The following is a 12,302-nucleotide window of genomic DNA, read 5'->3' as shown; positions in this document are numbered from 1 at the left end:
AAATGCATCTGGAAGGGTATGAGTCAGAAAGGTGTAGAGGGATATAGGTTAAATGCTGGCAAATAGGACTAGCTTTAGGATGTCGTCAGCTTCGGCAAGTTAGAGTGAAGGGTCTGTTTCCACACTGTACAACTCTTAATGACTAATAGATATGTTCATTGAGAACTGCTTAATGTTACAATCTGAGTATAAATTGAATAATTTGTTACCCTTCATACATTCATGTTTATTACAAAGGACATGGAAGCCCTTTCCAAACTGACTTGAGAATTATATTCCTTTCACATTGAGACATGAAAGACATTCTAATTACAATTAAGCATTGAATAAAGGCTCAGTCCTCAAGATACAGATGTGAACAGGCAGAACTGTTTCTGAGCATCCCACAATTCAAGTAAAGGCAAGTGCAGATTATGGACTGACTTGGTTGTGATGGTTAACTAACTAAGCTTTCAACTTTAAAATTGCTTGCCACTTCCAGGGTGAATCAAAGAATTGAGACCTGGCAATATAAACAAAAGTCACAGGTTACTAAATACAGGAAATCTAAAATGAAAACAGAAGACACTAGTATTGCTGAGCAAGCCTGGCATATCACATCAACAACCTTTCAGCAGAGCCAAAATGTCACACAACAGGAGCTTGAATGATGCCATACAGCTGGATAACATGAAATACTTGTGGGAACAAATTGGACTGAACAGATTTAAGCCGCAAGAGCGTTTTCTACTTTCTTCTGATTTGGCCACTTATTTACAACAAATTTAATCTTAATAACAAAATCACACATCAAATACAGGCTATAATTCAGCTTCTGTAATTTGCTAAGGATGTATTCCTGGAGAGAATGTTGCAGTTGGTGATCTCCACAAACAGAAAAATGGGCAATTTCCAAGTACATTTTTGCTATATACACACACTGCCTGAACATTTAGTCTCGGAACAACACAGGAGCAAACACTGGAATTGTACAGGGTGGAAACATACACAAACAGCTTACACAACTGCATAAATTTCAAAAGGTTTTACTGCTTGCTCTTTGCCAAGTTGATGGATTTCAATTGGGGAAAAAAAGCAAGAGAATGATACTTGAGGAATAAGGCAGCTTAGTTATAATCAATCCCATGATCTGCAAATTTAAAAAAAGTATAATCTTTCATATGTCGGTTCCTCCACACAGCAGAAAACAGGCAACTCAAAGGCACAAGCTTGGGATGTTGGCTAGTGCATCAAAGTTTTGGTAACAGACATATCCCAAGATTCGTAAGTATGCACATTCAACAGGATTTTCACACAGAACCAACCATTTTGGATTGGAGGTGCACTGCCGTGTTCAAAAGGACACTTAAACCCTCAACATTTTTATCTCCAACTGGATAGAGTTCCTACAAGTCACTCAATACTTTCTTCACCACAATCAATAACAAACCTGTAGTGAACGAGATCTAGCTTTCAAAATTACCCAAGATTGAAGGATGCAATGGGATTTGAAAGAAAGGAACACCTGAATGAGTGACAGACAAAATGCACAGGGATGAAATAGCTAACAAGCCGGGAACGTTGCATCGGCGAAGCGAGGCTGGACATTGCGGGCATGCCATGTTAGAGGTAGAGTGAAATGTGATCATTTCAGTAGGACACCAGCAACATCTATTGGCAAAATATTGAGCAAAAGCTGCAGACTGCTGTAAACTCACTCCCTTTTCATATGAACATATATTCAAACAAATTAAGGAAATGAGGAAGCCACTCTCCCTTAAGCCTGCACTGCCTTTCAATAAGATCCTGGCTGATGTGATTATACCAGTTTCTCACCCATCCTTTCGTCTTTCCTTCCCTTTGCTTACAAAGGATCTACTTGCTTTAAAAACTACTCTAAATCCCTGGGTCTTTCTGAAAAGAGCTCAAACCACAAATAACCCTAAAGGAAAAGAACTTTTCTCCTCATCTGTTTTGTATGGGTAACCCTTTAATTTTAAGCCATGATCCCTGGTTGTAGACGTTTACAGGAGTGGAATTATTCTTTCCACGTCTAGCCTGTCAAACTCTCTCAGGATCTTGTTTCAAACAAGCCTGTGTAAACTCAGCTCAGTTAACCTGTTCATTCAAGATATTGGCCTGTTAAACTTCCTCTGAACTGCTTTCAACACATTCACATTCTGTATTAACCAAGATCAACAACAAAACAGTACTCGAGATGTGGTCTCACCAATGCCCTGTACAGTGAAGCATGGTTGCATTACTTTTATATTCAATAACTGCCCATAATTAGCAATCACACTATTTGCTTTCCTAATTACTTGCAGTACTTGCATCCTAGTGTTTTACATTTGGACACCCAGATCACCCCATATTGCAATGCTTTCATCATTTTAATTATTTTTTTTATTCTTCCTGACAAAATGAACAATTTCACATTACAAAGTTTCCTTCCTATCTTGTGTCATCAACAAAATGAACAACAATACCTTCAGTCTCTTCAAGTCATTGGTATAAATTGTGAAGGCTGAGGCTGCAGCACTGATTCCCTGAGCCATCCCATTTGTTATATTTGGTCAACGAGAAAAACATCCATTCCTGGCTATCTAACACAAAAAACAGTAGACAATCTTCTACCCATGCCGCTGTTATCCCTATAGCACGAGCTATTGGATTCAGCAAGGATCTTTGATGTCACCCCTTAACAAGGCTAAAGAATCTAAAGCGATTGAACAATTGCCAAATTTTAAATTGCCCTCCTGCCAAAGGCAGTGGTGAACCTTTGGAAAAATAAAGAAGCATTTAATTTTGTATCAGGAAAAAAAACTACAGCAGATTCTTAGAGTTCTACAATTTTATGATAAACAGATTCTGTCACAAAGTGACAGATTGTTAATGTAGTCTCCACTCTAAAAACAACAGACAAGAAGGTTTTAACACAGTAAAAACAACCTTTGAAACTACAATATCCTCAGTCTCTAAGGAAAGAGAATAAACTTTATACAGTGTCATGATCATTACACAATCGAAAAGAACAGAGGGATTTCCAAACAGAACCATGAACTTCTCAAAATGTAAAAAGGTCAAAGGAAAGGAATCAAAAAGCAAAACCTTTGACATCCAACCATCTGTCAGTTCAAATACGGCTTATATCATTTCCCAAAAAGTCCTCTTCCGGTTTCTTGGATCGTTTTGCTAGATTCTCAAATTCAAGTCCCGATACTATCAGTAAAACTAGCATCTCTCAATTGCTAATCATTCGCTTCCCCATCAGCTTGTGCCATGTAAGCATCAAGCTCAGCATCAAGGTGACCCTTTGTCTTCGACATGTATGCATCCAGTTGATTGTCTAGCTGCTCACGGGTAAGTGGGGGACGAGTTGCTCCTCTTCCTCGACCCCGACCCCTCCCTCGACCTGGGAAGCCACCTCGACCACGGCCCACTAATCCTCCACGACCTGAAATGAAGGCAGGCAAGAAAACAGAGAACGTAAGAAGTCTGCCAAGGTGTAAAGCTGACTGACTAGGGAAACATGTGGAAATGGAGTATCTGTAAAAGAATGAGAGATATTCATTGTGACAGGGATGATTAAAAAGCAGATTATTTAAGTGGAAAACAAAAATCGCAGGATGCCGCAGTAGAGGGGAACATGGACGTTTTTGCACAAGAATCACAGAAGGCAAACAAGTAAACAGCAAAAAGCAAACCAAATGCTAGCCTTTATGTGGAGGATGGAGGATAGCAGTAGGAAATTTGTTGCAACTGTACACAGCTACGGTTAGAACATACCTGGAGGACTGTGTGTAGTTTTAGTCTCCTTAGTCAACAAAGGATATTACACTGGGAGTTCAGAGAAGGCTCATTAGGCTAACAATGGGATGCAACATTTGGCTCATGAGGAAGGTTGAACGGGTTGTGCCAATATTTGTTGGATTCAAGAACCAGGAGGGATATTATTGAAGTAAAAGATTTGAGGATTACAGCACTGATCACTATCCAGAGATTCTTGTTAGAAAGGTATCTGCAGGCAGCAAGGACAGGATTACAGGTTTTGTTCTGACCCCTCCCTATCCATGGTTGAACAGCTCAACAACGTTTATTGCATGAAGACCATTCACTTGGACAACCAACACGTTAGACAGGTTTTGCTGCAGCAAAGTAAACCTCTAGTTAGATTGTAATCAGATTGTGTACAGTCCCGGGTACTGCAACAAAGGATGCATTGACCCTGGAAGGCATGCGGGGCTCACGAGGGGGTTGCAGGGGCAGATGGGGAGGGGGAGGAGGATGAGGACTGATAAATACTGGGCTTGTGTTGCTAAACCCAAAAAGTCAAAGGGTACTTTAATCAAGATTTTAATGATTCTCAACAGGAGTGATAAGGTAGGGACAAGCATCTTCTACTAATGACTCTTTGACAAGGGAAATCCAGAACAAGGAACATGAACTGAAAGTCAAAGCCAATCAGGAAACACTTCAAACAAAGGGACAGCCAGAGCATAGAACACTCCCAAACAGCTAAGGCTATATGCTTTTATTATTCTTCATTCACAGGATATTAACCAGACTGGATAGACTAGCATTTATTTGTTCATCTCTAATTGCTCTGGAGGTGGTGGCTGTGAGATGTTAGGAGTTACAAGATTTCAACCAAACAGCAGTGAAGAAATGACAATTCTAGTTCCAAGTCAGGATACTGTGCAACTTGGGAGTTTGCAGATGAAGAGCTTCCATGTGTCTTTTGTTCTTACCCTTTTAAGTGGTAGGGTGCGTGTGTTTGAGGTATTGGCAGAGGAATCTTGAGTTACTGCATTGCATCTTGCAGATTGTGCACAAATGCTGACGGCTATGAAAGGAGCATGCTTTGGTATTGCTCTGCCAGTCAAATGGGCTGCTTTGTCCTGGAGTGTCGAACTTCTTCAATGTTGCTGGAACTACACTCATCCAGGCAAGCAGGGAATATTCCATCAGACTCCTGACTTGTGCCTTTAAGATGGTGAAAAGACTTTAGGCAATCAAGAGCGGAGTTATTTGCTGCAGGGTTCTTAGCTTCTGACCTGCTGTTGTAGACAGTATTTCTTTGGCTCGTTCAGTTTCTTGTTAACAAACACCCTAGGATATTGATACAGATGGATTTAGCAATGGTAATTAAACATCAAGGGCGATGGCTAGATTCTCCCTTATTGGGAGGCAGTCATTGCGTGTCACTTATTTGACACTCATCAAACCCAAACCTGACTGTTGCCTAGGTCTTGCTGTATGTGGACATGGACTACTTCTGTATGAGGTATCATGAATGGAGCTGGAAATTGAGAAATCGTTAGCAAACATCTCCACTTCCAACCTTATGTTGGAGCGAAGTCATTGACAAGGCAACTGAAGATGGTTAGGTGGGGGTGCATTACCCTGAGGAACCACTGCGGTGATATCCTAGGTCTGAGACGATAAAAATTCAACAACCACAATCATCGTCTCTTATGGTAGAGACTTAAACCAGTGGAAAAACTTTCCAGGTTTGGAAGGGCTCCTTCATGCCAGACTCGATAAATGCTGCCTGATGTCCGGGACAGCCCTCTCACCTCATTTCTGGAATTCAGCACTTTTGTCCATGTTTGGACCAAGAATGGAATGAGGTCAAGAGCTGAGTAGCTCTGGCAGCACGGTGGCTCAGAGGTTAGCACTGCTGTCTCACAGCACTAAGGACCTGGGTTAAATTCCATCCTTGGGTGACTGTGTAGAATTCTGCCAGGCGCTCCAGTTTCCTCCCACAGTCCAAAGATATGCAGGTTCAGTGGATTGGCCATTCTAAATTACCCACAGTGTTCAGGGATGTGTAGATTAGATGTGCTACCCATGGGAAATGCAGGGTTACCGGGTGGGGTGGTGCTGGTGGTTTTGGGTCTGGGTGTGAGATGCTGTTCTGAGGGTTGGTTTGGACTTGTTGGGCTGAATGGCCTATTTTCAAACTGTAGGGATTCTAAGCAACTCAGCCAGCAGTTTATTCCTTTGCAAGTGTGGCATGATAGCCCTGTTGACAAGACCTTCCATCACATGCTCCTGCCATGCTATGAGACCCTGTTCAGCCTGCTTAAGCCAATAGGAAAATACTTTTTGTGTTTCACATTATACAGTTAATGGTAGGATCCTGAGTAGAGTTATCAAAGACAGAAGTACAAGTAGGAGTTCAGGTACATAGCTCTGTGAAAGTTGCATCACAGGTAGACAGGGTGGTTAAGGTGGCATTTAGCACGCTCACCTTCACTGCTCAGAACAGTGAGTACAGGAGTTGGGTACTCATGTTGTTGTTGTACTGAACACCGGTGAGGCCACTTTTGGAGTACTGTGTACAATTCTGATTGCCTTAATATAGGAAAGATATTATTAAATTAGAGAGGGTTCAGAAAAGATTTACAAGGATACTGCTAGGACTGCAGGGTTTGAGTTATAAGGAGAGGCTGGCACATCTCTCAGTGGAGCACATACAGGTTTATAAGATGACGTTGGGCATAAATAAGGTGAATGGCAAAGGTCTTTTCCCTACGGTAGGGGAGTTTAAAACTAGAGGACATATTTTCAAGGAGAGAAGAGCAAGATTGAAAAGGTGTCTGAGGAGCAACTTTTTCACAGAAGGTGGTTTGTATGTGTAATGAACTGACAGAGGAAGTGGCAGATTCAGGTCCAGTTATTACATTCAAATGGCATCTGGATATGCATATGAATACCAAAGGTTTAGAGGGGCCAAATGCAGGAAGATGGGACTAATTTAGTTTGGGAAACTCTGTTGACAGGGATGAGTTGGACAAAAGTGTTTGTGTTTCCGTGCAGTATGACTATTATTGTGTTGAATTAAAACTTTTGAGATTTTCCGATAATTCCCGAGCCAATATTTACCATTTCATCTGTACCAGCACTAACCTCTGCCACTGACACCTCCTCGTCCAGGTGGACCTCCGCGGCCAAGGCCTCCTCGGCCTCTCATTCCACCACGTTTCAATCCTAATCGTGGAACTCCACCACGTCCTCGGTTTGGACCCTGACCTAAAACCAAAACCAAAATACAGAAAGAATGAGACAATTATAATGTGGAGGCATCTAGCTCTTTTGTAAAGACAGATGAAAACATTCATTTAGTATCACTGTCATCCTCCCACCTCCATCTGTAAATCCCTTTAGATTACAAATTGGCCCTCTCCTCTTTATCACTATTTATATGTCTACAGAAATACTTTAGGATTCCTGATTACATTTGAGATTCTTTTCTCATATTTCTTCTTTGCATCTATACTATGTTTTATCACTTCCATGGAGCCTTCTGTATTCTTGGTTTTCAGTGATGCTTTCTACTTGACATCTGTATTAAGCACACTTTTGCTTCTTCATCTCAACTTCTAGCTCGCTCGGTCATCCCAGGAGTTCTGGATTTGTTTGTCCAACTTTTCCCCTTTGAGGGAATAATGCTGGCACACTGAACTACCCTAGCTGATATTTGACTTGTTAAAATCCCTTATTCTGTCCTATTATTTTACATCTCTCAGAAATTTACAAATTTAATTCTTCATCTTTCCATGATGGTTTGGGGGCCTAAAGTAGACCTTTGACAGTCTGTTTGCCCATATTCAACCCACATGGCCTTATCTGATGACCTTTCCAACATGTCATCCGTATTCACCAATTCTGAGGAATACTGTTCCTTGCCAATCCCCATCCCTTGCAAAATCTACCCTGTCTACAAATACTGTAACCAGGAATGCTGAGTTGTCAAACCTGCCACATACTCCAGCATAGCTATGATATCACACTCATAAGCACTTGAACCCTCAGCCCATCTTTCTTGTTTCTCTGGCTCTTTGAATTAAAACATTTCACAATCTTGATAAATCTCTTGCATTCTTATCGGACCTATGTTTCCTCTGCCCTCCAGACTCGCTCACTTGCGGTTTAATTTCCAATTCTGTATCAGTTTCTCTTCCCTCTGGATTACGTGACAGGATTCTATTTCCCTTCCAATCTAGTTTAATTCCACCCCAACATCAGCAAACCCATCTGCAAGGAAATTAATCCGATTACAGTTCAGATGTAACCTTTCCAACTTAGGTAGTTCCTACCACGCTCAGAAACAGTGCCAATGTCTCAAGAATCTAAAACTCACCCTTCCTGCACTATTTCTCCAGCCACACGTTCATCTATCCATCTAGTTTTATAATCACTACTGTGTGGAACCAAGAGTAATCTAGAGATCATGACTTTTGAAGTCTTGTTTTTCAGTTTCCTATATAACTCTCTAAAGTCTGCTTGCAGAAAGGTAGACTGGTACAACAAATCACCTTGCACATCTTCAACATGTCCCACACATTTCAGTTCATCAGGTAGTTTTCAATGCAGTGAAATCAGCAACAGTCTACCCTGATCCTGATTAACTTGGGTTCAGTCGCACCAGCTGCTTTCAGAGGCAACAGGTCAGCAACTCCCATCATCAACCACTTATATCCAACTCTATGCACTGCAGGAACCTCTTGACTACCAGAACAACATTACCTACCTCGAAGAGGAAGCCCTCCTCTCGCACCTCCTCGTCCACCACGGCCAAGGCGCACGCCTCCTCTTGGCGATCCCCGCCCAACGATTGGTCCTCGTGCCAAAGCTCCCACTGGTCGCCCCAATCGTGCTTGGATATTGCTCTTACCTAGACGCTGTTTCAGACTCTTCTGGGCCATAAAAGTTACAAAATTAACTTTTTGAATATAGATATAATTCAAGATTTACACAATTGTGTTGTGTGCTTTGTAGGGTATGATGCTGATAAATGCAATCTCACATTCATAAGCAATATGAACACAGAAGCAGGGGTAAGCCATTCAACCCTTCTGCATATGCTCCAATATTCACTGGCTCTGGTTTCAAATCCGCTTAATTGTCTGCAGTCCGTTATTCTTGACTCACAATCTATCAAAGACGAAATTTATTCTAGACTGAGTCTCGATAAGATAAAGGCCCAGCCTCCATCACATTCAAGGGAAGATGACTCCATACAAATAACCATGAAAAAAACTTGTCCTCATCTCAGAGTTAAAAAACAGACTTATTTGTAAACTGCATCTCAAATTTCTAGTTTCTCTGTAAGGGCAATATCCTCCGAACCAGTGCTGCCAACTCCCCTTAGGATGTTGAGTTTCAATCAGAACACATTTCATTCTTCTACATTTCAACAGAATAGCTTCGACAGGATGGGTCTTCCTTCCTAAGAAGCCGGTTATATCATGATGAGATCGAAGGTTTCCCTACCTATTCTGCCAAATTTCCCCTCAGACTTCTTTTTCTACATGGAAAAACAGTCCTCCTTTTCTGAACTGTCTTCATAATTGAAACTCCCCATTCCTGGAACCAAAGAACAGTACATGACAGGAAAAGGCCTTAAGCCCATCCAGCCTACAACAACGCATGCCTTTCTAAACTAAAAACCTTTTGCCTCCACTTGGTCCGTATCCCTCTATTCCTTGTCTATTCATGTATCTGTCAAGATCCCTCCTAAAACTCTATTGTATCTTTTTCTATCACCACTTGCAGTGCTTTCCAAGCATTTAACCCTCTGTGTAAATAACCTACTTCTCACAACTCATTTAAAACCTCCCCCCGCCTCCCCGGCTTTTTACTTGAACCTTATGCCCCAAGCAATAGACATTTCAAACCTGGGAAAAAGACTGACTACCCATTCTAACCATGCCCATCAATTTCGTGAACTTGTTTCAGGGTGAACTCAGCCTCCAATGTTGAAGTGAAAACAAACCCAGCAACTTTGTTTTTGAAAAGCTCAGCAGGTCTGGCAGCATCTGTGAAGGAAAAAAAGTTAATGTTTCAAGTCTGGTGACCATTCCTCAGAACTGGCTAATACAATCCAAAACAGGCAACACCCTGGTAAGAGACAAAAAGACTGCAGGTGCTGGAATCTAAAGTAGACAAACATGAGGCTGGAAGAACACAGCAAGCCAGGCAGCATTTGGAGGAAAGGCGCAGTCAATGTTTCAGGTATTATCCCTCTTCAGGGCTCAAGAGGGGCAATGCCTGAAACGTTGACTTCTCCTTTCCTCCAGAGGCTGCCTGGCTGGAGATGTTCTTCCGGCCTCATGTTTGTCTACTTTAGATTCCAGCACCTGCAGTCTTTTTGTCTCTTACCAAGTTTTTTTTTATTATTCATTAATGGGTTTAGGACTTCATGGCTAGACAGCTTTTACTGTTCATCTCTAAGTGCCCAGAGGGCAGTTCAGAGTCAATCGCATTACCATGGATCTGGAGTCACACGTAGGTCAGACCACGAGAATGGCAGTTTTCTTCCCTAAAGATCATTAGGGAACCAGATTGGTTTTCCTGACAATAGACAATGGATTCATGGTCATCATTAGATTCTTAATTCCAGATATTTGGTTGAATTCAAATTCTACCACCTGCCGTGGCAGGATTCAAACCTGGTTCCACAGAATGTTATCTGAGTGCCTGGATTAACAGTCCAGCGATAATACCACTAAAGCCAATGTCTCTGCGTATAGCAATGTGAACTCTCTTCAAAAGGATTCCCACTTTGAAGAAGTTCTCTGCCTCTCTCAGATGTGAACTCAGTGAGTCCCTTTCTCACTGCCATACTGTGGCGCCTCTTTGGCCTTTCAACTCTTCGACCACACTGTGAAATATCCCCTGGTAAACCTTTTCTGTAGTTTCTATAAAGCCTCCACATCATTCTGGTAGTGTGGAAAGCAGAACTGTATGCAATATGCCAAACATGGCCCAAGTAAAAATCTATACAGTGAGTTTTGAGAAGATTTGTAGCTCAGGTTGAGGTTCTGGATGTGAGTTTTCTCGCTGAGCTGGAAGGTTAGTTTTCAGACGTTTCGTCACCATTCTAGGTAACATCATCAGTGAGCCTCCGACGAAGCGCTGGTGTTATGTCCCGCTTTCTATTCATCTGTTAGGTTTCATTGGGTTGGTGATGTCATTTCCTGTGTTGGTGATGTCATTTCCTGTTCTTTTTCTCAGAGGATGGTAGATTGGCTCCAAATCAATGTGTTTGTTGATGGAGTTCTGGTTGGAATGCCATGCTTCTAGGAATTCTCGTGCGTGTCTCTGTTTGGCTTGTCCTAGGATGGATGTGTTGTCCCAATCAAAGTGGTGTCCTTCCTCGTCTGTAAGTAAGGATACTAGTGATAGTGGGTCATGTCGTTTTGTGGCTAGTTGATGTTAATGTATCCTGCTGGTGAGCTTTCTGCCTGTTTGTCCAATGTAGTGTTTTGTCACAGTTCTTGCAAGGTATTTTGTAGATGACGTTCATTTTGCTTGTTGTCTGTATAGGGTCTTTTAAGTTCATTAGCTGCTGTTTTAGTGTGTTGGTGGGTTTGTGGACTACCCTGATGCCAAGAGGTCCGAGTAGTCTGGCAGTCATTTCGGAAATGTCTTTGATGTAGGGGAGAGTGGTTATGGTTTCTGGGCCTGTTTTGTCTGTTTGTTTGGGTTTGTGGCTGAGAAATCGGCAGACTGTGTTCATTGGGTACCCATTCTTTTTGAATATGCTGTACAGGTGATTTTCTTCTGCTCTTCGTAGTTCCTCTGTGCTGCAGTGTGTGGTGGCTCGTTGGAATAACATTGGACAAACAGGCAGAAAGCTAGCCACCAGGATACACGAACATCAACTAGCCACAAAACAACATGACCCACCATCACTAGTATCCTTACATACAGATGAGGAAGGACACCACTTTGATTGGGACAACACATCCATCCTAGGACAAGTCAAACAGAGACACGCACGAGAATTCCTAGAAGGATGGCATTCCAACCGGAACTCCATCAACAGACACATTGGCTCCAAATCAATCTACCATCCTCTGAGAAAAAGAACAGGAAATGACATCACCAACCCAATGAAACCTAAACAGATAAATAGAAAGCGGGACATAACACCAGCGCCTCGTCGGAAGCTCACTGATGATGTTACCTAGAATGGTGACGAAACGTCTGAAAACTAACCTTCCAGCTCAGCGAGCAAACTCACGTCCAAAAAATCTATACAGCTGCAACAATGCTTGCCAATTTTTAAACTCTCATGCCTGAACCAAAGAAAGCAAGGATGCCTTCCATATTTTTAGCAATGTTATGCACTTGTGTTTTCACTTTCAGGCAACTGTGGATCTGTATGCCTACATTCCCCTTAAGTTAATGGTTCTAATGGCTCTGCCACTTCCTCTGTACTGTCCCTTCTGCATTAGACCTTTTAAAATGCATCACCTTGCATTTGTCCAGATTAAATTTCACCTGACATTTTTCTGCCCACTTCTCCA

The 12,302-nt window shown here is 42.0% G+C and overlaps 1 protein-coding gene across 6 annotated transcripts in view; it reads right to left on the bottom strand.

The window, feature by feature from the left end:
* Nucleotides 1-201: 201 nt before the first annotated feature.
* The window catches only part of chtopa (chromatin target of PRMT1a), a 51,148-nt gene continuing 39,047 nt past the window's right edge, over nucleotides 202-12,302 (bottom strand). For 4 of the 6 annotated variants that reach the window (XM_048525753.2, XM_048525756.2, XM_048525755.2 and 1 more), the window contains exons 4-6: nucleotides 8,519-8,684; nucleotides 6,895-7,017; nucleotides 202-3,436 (exon numbers count right to left, since the gene is read on the bottom strand). In XM_048525753.2, coding sequence (XP_048381710.1) covers nucleotides 3,231-3,436; nucleotides 6,895-7,017; nucleotides 8,519-8,684 — 495 coding nt within the window. In that variant the 3' untranslated portion in view covers nucleotides 202-3,230. Of the gene's footprint in view, nucleotides 3,437-4,730; nucleotides 5,092-6,894; nucleotides 7,018-8,518; nucleotides 8,685-12,302 lie in introns of all 6 variants that reach the window. The other 2 variants (XR_009443468.1, XM_048525754.2) reach the window with 2 other exon arrangements.

This window comes from Stegostoma tigrinum, chromosome 47 (genome assembly GCF_030684315.1).
Source record: "Stegostoma tigrinum isolate sSteTig4 chromosome 47, sSteTig4.hap1, whole genome shotgun sequence".
In the NCBI taxonomy this organism is placed as follows: Eukaryota; Metazoa; Chordata; class Chondrichthyes; order Orectolobiformes; family Stegostomatidae; genus Stegostoma; species Stegostoma tigrinum.
Note: the sequence above shows the minus strand (reverse complement) of the source record. Positions and strands in the feature narration are given on the sequence as shown.